The sequence below is a fragment of the Mytilus edulis genome, chromosome 7, assembly GCF_963676685.1.
Source record: "Mytilus edulis chromosome 7, xbMytEdul2.2, whole genome shotgun sequence".
Classification (NCBI taxonomy): Eukaryota; Metazoa; Mollusca; class Bivalvia; order Mytilida; family Mytilidae; genus Mytilus; species Mytilus edulis.
In genome coordinates, this window is record NC_092350.1 from 13,545,691 (window position 1) to 13,558,736 (window position 13,046).

General features: G+C 35.0%; 1 protein-coding gene across 1 annotated transcript; it reads left to right on the plus strand.

The window, feature by feature from the left end:
• The first annotated feature begins 4,871 nt into the window (after positions 1-4,871).
• On the plus strand, positions 4,872-13,046 carry LOC139530021 (nuclear pore complex protein Nup50-like). The gene is made up of 8 exons (XM_071326045.1): positions 4,872-5,045; positions 6,580-6,669; positions 7,097-7,183; positions 7,817-8,204; positions 9,224-9,592; positions 9,873-9,948; positions 10,665-10,780; positions 12,695-13,046. Exons 2-8 carry the CDS (start codon positions 6,601-6,603, stop codon positions 12,901-12,903), a joined length of 1,314 nt encoding a protein of 437 aa, XP_071182146.1. The 5' UTR covers positions 4,872-5,045; positions 6,580-6,600; the 3' UTR covers positions 12,904-13,046.

A 13,046-nucleotide genomic window follows, 5' to 3' on the forward strand; every position in this document is an offset into this window, starting at 1 on the left:
GGCATTGGAAACTTACAAGAGAGTTCCTACACAATATATGAAATTTTAAAGATATAACTCATATAATTTTAGATATAAACTCACAGTTGATTAACTTCCTCCAATCGGAAGCAGTGACCACGACATCGTACTATTGGGCCTAGCTAGCAGCTAAAGTAACATGACCAAAACCAACCAGTTTAGAACCATCAACCTCTGGAAATATGCCAATATGGAGTGGAAATCAAGAAAAGCCTTACTGAGTAACTTCACTGAATTCAAGTTAAACAAGTGAAACTGCGAGCTACTGCTCACTGATGATACCCCCGCCGCAAGTGGATAATATTAATAGTGTAAAAATATGGAAGGGTTCGGTAAACAGGAAGTTGTCGAGTGATGAATCTGAAAACGCATCACACGGTATAGCTGACTTATAAAAATCCTGAAACCAAATTTCAGAAATCCTTGTATTGTAGTTCCTGAGAAAAATGTGACGAAAATTTTTAACTTGGTTATCATGTGTAAAATCATACAAGTGTTCGGTAAACAGGAAGTTGTCGAGTGATGAATCTGAAAACGCATCACACGGTAAACCTGACTTATATAAATCCTGAAACCAAATTTCAGAAATCCTTGTATTGTAGTTCCTGAGAAAAATGTGACGAAAATTTTCAACTTGGCTATCATGTGTAAAATCAGACAAGTGTTCGGTAAACAGGAAGTTGTCAAGTGATGAATCTGAAAACGCATCACACGGTATGGCTGACATATATAAATGTTGATACCAAATTACAGAAAGGGTGGATGTGTAGTTCCTGAGAAAAATGTGACGAAAGTTTCATGGGACGGACTGACTGACGGACGGACTGATGGACGGACAGACAGAGGTAAAACAGTATACCCCCCCCCCCCTTTTTTTGAAGTGGGGTATAATCATGCAATTTCAGTGATATCAACGCAATGTGGAATAATTTCAAGAACATCATCATGAATGTAATGACCACATACGTACCAACTAAACAGACTAAAGAGAGATACAGCCACCCTTGGATGAACACACAGCTACGTAAAATTAGCAACAGCAAACAGCGTGCATACACTATGGCTAAAAGATCTAAAAACACTAGAGAGAGATTGGCCTGTATTTTATTTGAAGAAAACCACTGTTTTAAATAATTGCTGTCTTCTTTAAAAGCAAAAATTACATCTTGTCAAAGTATCTGTATCTGTATTCCCAAAATGAAATTCTGTATGTGGATGTATACGTCACAGATTCCTTTCGGCATGATTGTGTGACGGTTAGTCTGCGCACAAGCAAGTTCGTCTGAGGAGTGCAGTTTTAAACTCCCGTCAGTTGTAGGGACGCACACTACCGAGTCATCTAGACCACTCTACTGCAGTGCGCATGTTCTTAGTGATAAAGTTGTTAAAGGTTGTAGCCCTTAGTGTCGTTTTAGTCTGTGAAATTTAATAAGGTCGTCCATGAGAGGGAGCACTGGTATCTTCCCATTAAACACTTTGAAAAATAAAATCAATCATTGTTGTTGACGGAAGCTGCAGTTCTTATAGAATTTTTGTCATACATCCTTTCTCTCTTGATTTGTATGCTTTAGCGATGAATCGAACCCCTCCCTTTTGTATGGATTCTAATTAATCTATGTCCTTTTGCGTATATTGGTCTCAGATAATTGATCCATACTCTTTAACGGATCTTATTAGTGATATACATGCTGTTTTACGGTATTCCTTAGGGCAGTGTTGTATATTTCTCCTAAGGAAGCCTAGCTTTCATGGAACTGGCTTTGTTAGTTGAATAACACTTGTTCTAGCACGTGGTTATTAAGGTTGTAGAACTGCTTGAATTTGCTTTCTAGGCTTAGCAGATCCCCCCCCCCCCCTTTTAGCACATATAAAGCATTTTTTAGCGTTGAAGCGCATACCCCAGTCGTTGGTCTATTTTTCTAGTGATTTGAGATCTTCTTGTAGCCGTTTGTTATGTTTATTTTGGTTTTTGATTTTTGATGTCCCTGTACAGCAAGCAGTCGTCTGCAAATAGTCGGACTGATGAGTATACTGCATCTGGAAGATCATTTATGTGACAAAAAAAAAGGATGGATCCTAGATCTGTTCCTTGGGGGATTCCGGATTCAACTGAGGCATTAGTTGAGTGTTCTCCTTTTATATGTTCTAGTTGGACTTGCATTTTTCTTTCAGTTAGGAATTAAGTTAGCCATTTGTGGATATTTCTTCTTATTCCATATTGATTTATTTTGTGCAGGAGTCGATCATTAGGTACAGTATCGAAGTCTTCGATAAATCCTGGATCGCATTGACGGTCTACTTGGTTTCCCTTGTCGTATGACTGGAGCATGTCGTTGATTGGGATGGAAATTAGGTCTCCCCTAGAATATCCAGATCTAAATCCATGGTTTAAAGAAGTCAATACATTATGCTTGTCAAGGTGTTTAAGCTAGCATATGTCTGCATATAATGTGCTCAAGTAGCTTACATGGTACTGATGTTAGCGAGACTGGCCTATAGTTTCAGCCTCCTTTCTTGAAGATCCTAGAGATGTTGGCATTTCTCAAGTCCTCTAGTAGAGTACCACTGTCTCTAGGGATAGCTGGAATATTGATGTTAGTATCAGTGTGCCAGATGTTCTGCGCATTGTTCCAGTACTCTATTTGGTATATTGTCTGAAGCTTTGGATGGGTTGATGGTTAGCAGCAGTTTTTTTTCACTCCTCCTGTTCTGATGGTAATTTGATATATGGAGTCTTTTACCCTGATGCTTGTTTTGGGTAATGTTTGTGTTGTTTCTTTTTTGAAGACAGACGCAAATTGCTTCAGAAGAATTTGAGTCTTCTCCTTATTTTCGTTTATGAGCTGTCATTGTTTCTTAGTTCATTAGAGCTGATGTTAAATCATTTGTCAAATATAAATTATATTTACAATTCTCCCAAGATTTTACATAGGATACTTTTAAACAACTACGCAAAGTAAACATTTTCTGAATTTGTATTTATTAAAGTTACTAGTACAAGGCAGATCAATAATTTTACATAGGTGTCTGACACTGCTATACCAACTATTGTGATTTTGGGGTCAAACCCATAATCCAACAGACCCATAATCCGACAGTCCCGTAGTCCGACAACCCGACAGTCCGACACGCATTCACTTGTCTCTGAAAAGTCAAGTATGGCTTTAAATACATGAAAGTGATTTTTTTTACACAAAAAATTGTCAAATCGATCAGTATGGCGTCTTCTCACCTCGAACCTGACCAGTATTCTGCGGGTGTGACCCTAGAAAAATAAATGACCCGTTGTCACCTGGATTCAAAGCCTTCAGACTGATTTCATATTGAGTGATTTTCCTTAGCAGAACCGGTAAATTCGTAATTCTCCTTGGACAATACATTCAACTAGTAGCTTTGTAAACTCAAATTAACTGACCCATGTCAGTGCATGGCTTCACTTGACAGCTTTGGTGTACATGTCAAACACACTGTTGATAAACAGTGGCGGATGCAGGAATTTTCGAAAGGGGGGGTGCTAGCCCAGGGCAAAGGGGGGGTGCAAAACATATGTCCCGATTCAAATGCATTGATCGGCCAAAATAAAGGGGGGGGGTGCGGACCCCCGGAACCCCCCCTCTGGATCCGCCACTGATAAACAGCCATTACCTAAGCTTAAGGTCGTAAATAATTTGTTTATTTCAAGTTAAATTGTTTCCCCTTTCACAATATATGTAACCCTTCAACTTAGGTTGTTTTGATTTTTAGCTTATCTGACCTGAAAGGTCAAGTGAGCCTTTCTCATCACTTGACGTCCATCGTCCGTCGTCGTTAACGTTTACAAAAATCTTCTCTTAAACTACAGAGACAAAACTAACCAATTTTAGCCATAATCACCATTAGGGTATCTTGGTAAAAAAAAATGTTCGATGACCCTGCCTTCCAACCAACACCCATCTCCGACAAGGGTAAAATTAGAACATAAATGTAAAAGGCAGTTTTTGGTTTATACCTCTGAAACAAAAGCATTAAAACAAAGCTGATGGGTGTAAAAAATGTTCATCAGATTTAGATTTATCTGCCCTGAATTTTTCAGAAGAATAAGACAACCTCTTGTTAGGTTGCTGCCCCTGAAATAGTAATTTATAGAAATTTTTTAGTTTTTTGTTATTATGTAAGATATAATTATAGTGTCTAATGATATTGTATATCGAATACTGTTGATTATGTTTAAACCTTTTTTCAACATGATTTTCAAAGCATCATAAAATACAGGTGAGCGACACAAGCTCTTGAGAGTCTCTAGTTTGTGTAAAAGATTAAATCTAGAATGCAAAATCATACTTTACTATTTTTCTAGAACAATTAACTGTTGTGAAATAAAAAAATAAAAAACTTTTTACTGAAAGTACGCATAAAAAAAACTTTTAATTGCATTCGGCCTTTTTATACCCGAGAACACTATTTTGAATAAAGCCTTAGATCTACAGATCTCTAAAGATTTAGATAATAAAAATCACGGGAGCGTAGCTATAATCTAAATCTTTTAGAGATCTGTAAAGCTTTATTCAAAATAGAGTTCTCGGCATAAAAAGGCCGAATGCAATTTAAAAAAAAGGTTTTTATTATGCGGACTTTCTGTTATATTCATCCTGTCTTTTGTGGAGCACCTCAATTTTTGTTGACCGAAATGTTTTCTTGGACTACTTTTTAAACATATTTTTTTAAATAAATTTTATTTTCATATATATTCAAACATAAAATGATCGAAACTTAACCAAATGCAACAAACAACAATACGAAAAAATATGTGTATCAGTTTGATAAATTTAAGACATAAACATAAAAAAATCTTAACAGTTTCCCTTTTACTTAGAGGCGTAATGATTTCCAACATGTCAGCCTCCATGGGGATCATTCTGCAAAAAATTGAACTGTAGAAATATTGAAGTTAGACTCGATAGACCTTTAAAGAAACAAAATTTTGTTGATTTTAAGGATAGCAGTAGTCAATTACATCATAGATAATTATTTGAAAGAACGGAGAGGTGTGTACTGCTTTTCTCGAAGTCCAATTTCCACAAGAGTTATTGACTGGCAAATATGGCCGTTTTTACACAAAAAAAAACCAAACTCTTTTAAGTAAGATAAACCACGTGCAACTGGAAGAGATTTGAATCATAACACATTGTAGATGAATAGAATAAGATTGGATAAATTAAGGTTAATGGAGTACAAGTTTTCCTCTCTTCATGTATTTTGTTTCCTTTGAACTTATAAGCATGAAACACCTTTATTTCGCTAATCCCCGCTGACCTGGCCGTTTGAATTTTTGATGTCATACAACAATCACTTTTCCATTGTGGCGTCAGATATTTGGTTTATGACGTTTGAATTTTACGGGAACCTGTGTGATACATCATGTACATGTATACAGTGGGGGTCTCATTGGGGGGTTCCGATCCCGGATCCCGCTTACTGTTTTGTCAGATTCCCGTATCCCGCTTACACTATGTACGTAAGCAATTCTCATTTTTTTTGTCATTTCCCGGGTCCCGCAAGACCTCATTTCCCTTTTTCACCCCACAATAATTTTTTTACTTTTACGTGTCGCGCTTACAAAAAATCGGCAATCCCGCGTCACGCTTAGACCCCAATGAGACCCACTACAGTAATGGCGGACAAATAGCGATAAGGTGTACATTGCAAATGCTAAGCTACTAAATAGGGCTCTTTGACACATTCCCCATTTCCATTCTCAATTTTATTTACTCTTCACAGTTAGTTGGGCTATATTGGATTAAACTATAGTGTACTATATAAATGGTTGAGCTTTGGAAGTACTTCTTTTGCTCAGATGGTTAATACTGAAGCAATTCTCATATTTTTTGTTCTCACTGAAAAGGTTTGTTAAATGAAAATAGTGCTGAACGTTTAGAAAGTCACAAACTAGTGCTGAACGTTAAGAAAGTCACAAACTAGTGCTGAAATGTTGAGAAAGCTAATAGAAAAGTGCTGAACTTTGAGAAAGCTCTTTAAAATAGTTCTAGAGGTAAAGGGGTAGGGTTGAGATCTCACAAACATGTTTAACCCTGCCGCAATTTTTCGCCTGTCCCAAGTCAGGAGCCTCTGGCCTTTGTTAGTCTTGTATGATTTTTAATTTTAGTTTCTTGTGTATAATTTAGAGTTTAGTATGACGTCCATTATCACTGTACTAGTATACATATTTTTAAAGGGGCCAGCTGAAGAAAACCTATGGGTGCGGGAGTTTCTCACAACATTGAAGACCCATTGGTGGCCTTCGGCTTGCCGCTGTTGTATGCTCTGTGGTCGGGTTGTTGTCGCTTTGACACATTCCCCATTTCCTTTCTCAATTATACTGAACACTGAGAAAGGTTCTAAAATAGTGCTTAACGTTGAAAAAGCTCATACAAATAGTTCTGAATGTTGAGAAAGCTTGCAGTAATGAACTCGATGTCCCAGGTTAGGGGGAGGGTCAGGATCCCGCTAACATGGTTAATCCGCCTAACATCAGATGAAATTTTATTTGAATATTCAATTTCAATTTTATCTTTCTTTTAGATATTTATCTTTAACTAAAATATGGCAAAGAGACGAGCAGATAAAGAATTAACTGACAGAAATTGGGACGATGCAGATGAACCAGAAGAGGTTAGTTAGGGATTTTACTGACTAATTCATATATGTAGGTAATATTTTTATCATGGAATTTTTCAAGCGCCAGGTTACGCAAAATAAGGTAAAAGAATTTTCTTAATTTCATTGAAAAGTAACGAAAAATGAATTGTATTCCTGTATCAAAATTTGCATGCATACGTATAAAGATCTACACTGATTACCTAGTAATTTATTCTATTTATAGAATAGGAATACCACCATAAAGATATTTTCAACATGTATTCAAATTTAGTTCAATCTGACATAAAGTAGTTGACCTGTTACAAATTATGAGTTTCTTATCCACATGAACCATATTTATTATACATGTTGAATATACCTGACACATGTCGATAAGTACGTACATTTTTAGATAGTCTATAACACTGTATTTTTAACTTTACATATTGTTGAATTTCAGGCAGGGGAAATCCAGCTTGCCACTGAAGAATCATTAAAAGGAAGACAAATTCTGAAAGGAAAAAGGAGAGGTGCAGCTCCAGTTCAGGTATTCCAATGTATTCAATTGTGCTAGTTACTGGAAGTTATAAAAATATTGTAATAAAAGAATAACCATCTTTTTCTTCTTAGTTTCTAACGTAGAGTGCAGGAGTTTGTAGGTTCCATCCCTAGTAGGATCAACATCTCTGAAATATGTATTTGCTGCCTCTCTGCAGTGTATATTATTGCATTGTGGAATAACATCAAAGAGTGGTCGGCTTTGATTCAGAATAATGTGTTAAAGTAGGGTGACAACTGATATAGGAAGATGTGGTATGAGTGCCAATGAGACAACTCTTCATCCAAGTAACAATTTATAAAAGTAACCCATTATAGGTCAAGTTACGGCCTTCAACACAGAGCTTTGGCTTACACCGAACAGCAAGCTAGAAATTAGTGCCCCAAAAATTACTAATGTAAAACCATTCAAACGAAGTCTTCTTGTAGATTGTACATGTACCTTAATCTTTTAAATGCTTTGTAAAAGAAATATATACATTTGTACATTGATACAAAATGGAGTGATATGAGTACATCCTGAAGTTAGTTTTTATTTCTTTATATATTTTGTCCCTTTAAGCAACTAATATTTATAAATTTCAGTTATAGATTTGATATTAAAAACCTTCTTTCTTTTTAGAACAAAGAATTCAGTGGGTTTTCTGGTTTTAGTTTCAAACCTACAGCAGCTAGTACACCATTCTCTTTTAATGTTAGATCGGTCACCAATGGTGGGTCGGAAAAGGATGAAAAACAAACGGAGAAAACAAAAGAATCTGAAAATGGACAAGCAAAGACACTTCCACCATCTAATGGTGCTGAGAAAAAGAAAGGATCTTATTTGTCAAGTTTGAAAAATTTGAATGAAAGTGTTTTATCATGGATAAAAAGTCATGTTGATAAGAATCCATTTTGTATATTGACTCCTGTATTTAAAGACTACGAGAAACATTTAGAAGAAATAATGAAAAATAAAGATGGAGAGAAAACAGAAACTGGAGAGAAATCAAAAGGAGAAACAGACACAAGTAAGTCCTGTTAAACCACTGTAAATTCAACAGTCTTTAAATCTGGTATAATTCTTTATAATTTGCGGGCTACCAACTTTCATGGATTCTGAGCGTAAAATTGAATCAGGAGGTGAGCAAGAGTCCAGAAATGGTCATATTTGCCAAACGTAACCGATTCTGAATCTATTTGTGCCAAACGACAGATTCGGATTTGGGACAAATTTTATTTGTTTAACAAAAATAATTTTGGTCATTTCGTTGAGATTGGGTTTCTTCATCGCCATTTTGCACAGGTTTTTGTCTTGTTTTCCCTTCCCTGTAATAAAACTGCCACTCCTGTATAGTGTTATAATCCTGAGAGCCCTCCTTATAACTATATTAATGCCTCACAGATATATTGGCTGATGATCGCTAATCTCTTTAGTCTCTTTATCTGTGTTTTTAATTCACACCTGACTATTGATCACAGGCTCAGAACTAATATTATAAAGAAATTAAAATTCCATAAAAACTATCTTCATTATTTGATTACTTTTCAGCTAATACAATTGTCAATTCTGATTTAAAATCAAATGAAAATTTAAATTAATTTACATAGAAAAAGTAATTTTTACTTGACATGCATGCTTTGTTTACTACATGTATGTAATATGCATGTGTGGAAATTCTCTTTCGCAGATTCAACCACTTAATCGTAAAATGCAAAATGATTTCATGCTAAAAAAAACATGTGCAACCATTATCATTAATATTCAAACACTAACAAAGGTATAAATTTAAAAAGCAGATGATTTCCTGTCAATTTGATAACCAAACTAATCTGGGAAATGAGTACAGAATTAATTACTCGTTTTTGTATTGTCGCAAAAAGTACGGTTTGAATTTTGTCTTCAAAATGGATAGAAACTTTAGCGATGTATACACATTGGCACACCTCTATTTGAAATTAACTGTTCTCAACCCATAATAGATGTCAAATTTATTTGTTTGATGTAAGACCAGTTTTTCGTAAAATAGTAATTTATTATTTTTTACAGAAACAGCTCCAACATTTCCCCTTGGAAATTCTCTTATGTCACCAACATCTTTAACAACAGAAAACAAGCCATCTGTTGCAAGTTTTGCATTTGGTAATTCTCCCAATTCTAAAACAGCAACTACTACAGAGACCAAACCATTGGGAACTGGTTTCCAGTTTGGAGCCAGTTTAACTAAACCAACCGGGTTTGGTTCTATTCCTACTACAACTGCAGCCTTTGGTGCCAGCTCAACTACAACAACTGGATTTGGCGCAACAGCTACTGGTTTCTCAGGGTTTGGTTTCAAGTCTTCCACAGAGAGTAAACCTACATCTGGTTTCTCATTTGCTGTAAACAAGCCAGCTGGAGAGAGTGGTGCTAGTCAAGGTATATTTTCTTTGCCTCAGATTTTTAATGACTTTTAAAAAAAACAACTAACATACATGCAAGTGTTATGATAAAAGTCCCAAGATGGTAGAATGACGAAAGAGAAATAAATAACATACCCTAAGACCACTATTCTTGATACTGAGTCAATTTAAGTTAACGGTTCCTGGACATATTTAAGCTGGACAGACAGATGGAAGATGTTTTACAACTATAATATTTGATCATGATGGTCGTATATAAAGCATTCAGTTTATTATTCTTTTTATGTACTTTGTAGAAGAAGATGATGAGTATGTGCCTCCTCTAGCAGAATCTAAAGAGGTTCCAGAGGAGGGATCAGTACACTCCATCAAGTAAGTAGTAGGTTTATTTAAATCCCTTTCAATCTGAACAGGGAGATGTATGTACACAATTTTAAACAGAGCTGTGAGAATTCTGCCATTTATGAAATATATTATAGCATTTATTAGAAGTGCACATTTTTAATGGGAAAACATAGATCAAAACACAGCAATCAACTAGTTGGAATGTATTAAAATAGCTGGATACTTTGATAGTAATAAGTCGTATAAACAAATGAATTGTCTCCCTTTCATTTGCTCACATATTTGAAGACAATATGTTTACAAGATTTCAATTACAATTATTGTATGTCTTAGGAAGACTGAATGTAGGTAAACATTATTTGCTTTTCTACACATTGATATCGTAAAATAAGATATTTGCTAAAAAGCTTAACATTGTGTGGAGTGGCTGATATTTTACCATATCTATACGAAGAAAACCCGATTATCTGTGTATAGTTTTATTACTGGTCATTTCCCACTCCTTAAGATAGATTTACGCTTCACGAAAGAAACCTTGATAACATCTCCTCACACATTGTGACGTCGCTGATAACTTCTCCTCAGACATTGTGACGTTGCTGATAAAGCCTGCTCTCGTCTCAAAGCCATGATACCAAAATTACAGAGAGACTGAGCAGTGTGGTAATGTGTAGGGAAGGACGATGATTTTAAATATCAAACTGATTTCATTGTATTGTCTCAATAAAATAATCTATTTATAGATGTAAGCTGTTTTATCAGAAAGATGGAGCTTGGACAGAGAGAGGTGTAGGATTTTTACATCTGAAGATAATTGATGAAAAGTTACAACTTGTAGTTAGAGCTGATACTACCCTAGGTAAGAAATTTATTCTTCTGTAGCATGGATTGTTGATGGATATTTTGTAAGATGGTACAGATAGCTTGCAAGTTTTGAGATTGAAAACAAAATTTCTCAGATAATACATTGCAAAGAAGTCATCCATATTTGGGTCATTAAGTGGTCTTTTTAAGATAGAAACACAACTTTAAGTCATTTCCTGTTTTGAAAATATTTTTAAATATTTTATACCTGCAGAAAATGCAAATTTTGTTTACATATTCCTCAGCTGTCCTTATTTTAGTCTGGAACTTTATTATGGTGAATTACCTTAATTACCTTAATACATCCAGTTGTACATATGAAAGCCAGGAATGTTACCGTAGATACTCGCTTATAAGTCGGAAGTTTGGGAGTAAAATTCAGAATCCAGAGAGGGGTACCGACTTATAGGCGAGATCCAGCGACCAGAGGAAAAATCCAAGCTCGAGAAAAGTGGTCAGGAGTGAATTTCCTGGTCAAAACTACGTTGGTGATTGCCAAACCTACATAAATCCCTAAATTAAAAGTTTTTGTTGAAAATAAATGACTACAATACTGTCTTTGTGTTTTATTTGTTCTCTGTTAACATTTTTCTGTCAATTTGTGTTGAATTTCCGACTATTTCCGGTTTGTGTATTGATTTTCATGGTCAAATGGTTTGTGCATAAACCCAAAAGAAAGAGCCAAGAACCAAAAATGAAAACGGGATAACAATGTACCAACTATGTAAAAGGATGTATTCAGCGGAGTTATTGTGTCATTATTGTGATATCATGATATCAATTCAATACTTATAAATCATACAATAATCAAAAATAATTTGAAGATTCATTCCCAAGATCAAAATATTAGTCATTAAAATGTCTCAGGTAAACACAAAGATTACAAAATTGATTGGCAAGCCAATATAATCCATTGATAACCCCTAATTAAGAGACAAAGAGTTGTATTCACTAAAGGTGTGAAAAACATCAGTGATAGGTGAACAGATGACACTAATGAGTTGGGAGTTATACACCTTATCGCTATTCCCGGCTGACCCGTCTGCTTGAACTTTTGACGTCAACAACAATCACTTTTCCATTGTGGCGTCAGACATTTTGTTTTATGACGTCAAAATTTTACGGGAACCTGTGTGATTTCCAGCAATGGCGGACAAATAGCGATAAGGTGTATTTTAATATAAAGTTGATTAGCTTCACTTAATTTTTTTAATCCTATAATCATCACAATATAATGAGAATTATGAAGTGTACATGCTCCTTTAACACTGAGTTATGTGTGCTGTGAAAATATTGATTGACTTTAAATTTTTTCAGGTTCATATTGGTTTATGTTCGCTTTTCTCAAACAATAGGTTGTTAGTCATACCCTACAAAATCATTGATGCATTACGTAAACAACACATGGCTAATCTGTAATCAAACAGTGAACAAAACAACAGGAATAAATACATCTTTATTATTAAACAGCTATATAAATTATCATAATCAACATCAACTAAATTCAAACCAAACAAACATTCATGCAGAAAATGAATATAATTCCTGGATTTGCATTGGTTTTACTGGCGTTCAGTAACTGTCAGCTGCAAACAAAAATGTCCAAATTTTGTCCGACTTATACGAGGGTCAAGACTAAATCCTCAGAATTTGGAGCTGAAAAGGGCATCCAACTTATAGTCGGATCGACTTATAGGCGAGTATCTACGGTAAGATATATAGAAATGTTTGGAGCTATATAACTCATAGGGACCGAACAAAAATAACCAAATTTATCCAAGCCTAAGGTCAACTTTATCTGAGAGAGGAACTGTAGTTTCTAAATAAAGGTAAAAAACTAAGATCTTCAAAATTCATGGGATATGTTAAAGAAAAAATAATCATATTACTGTTACATTATTCTTTTCAGGCAACATAATCTTGAACATTATACTGTCTCCATCTATACCACTGAAAAGACAAGGCAAAAACAATGTGAGCATGATATGTGTACCCAATCCTCCTGTGGACAAAAAGGCTGATCCTTCCAAACCTGTTCCTATGATGATACGAGTAAAAACTTTGGAGGACGCAGATCAACTACTAGAAAAAATGGAAGAATTGAGAAAGAAAGATTGATGAAGAAAGAGTACTTAGTTTATTTTGGATATTTTTCTGCCAATGTGTAATGTACAATTGTAGCAATTTTACATATGATTTTGTAATTTCATTGCCATCAATAAGAGTATATGTGTTCATCCTAAAGTTCATAAACTAAGACA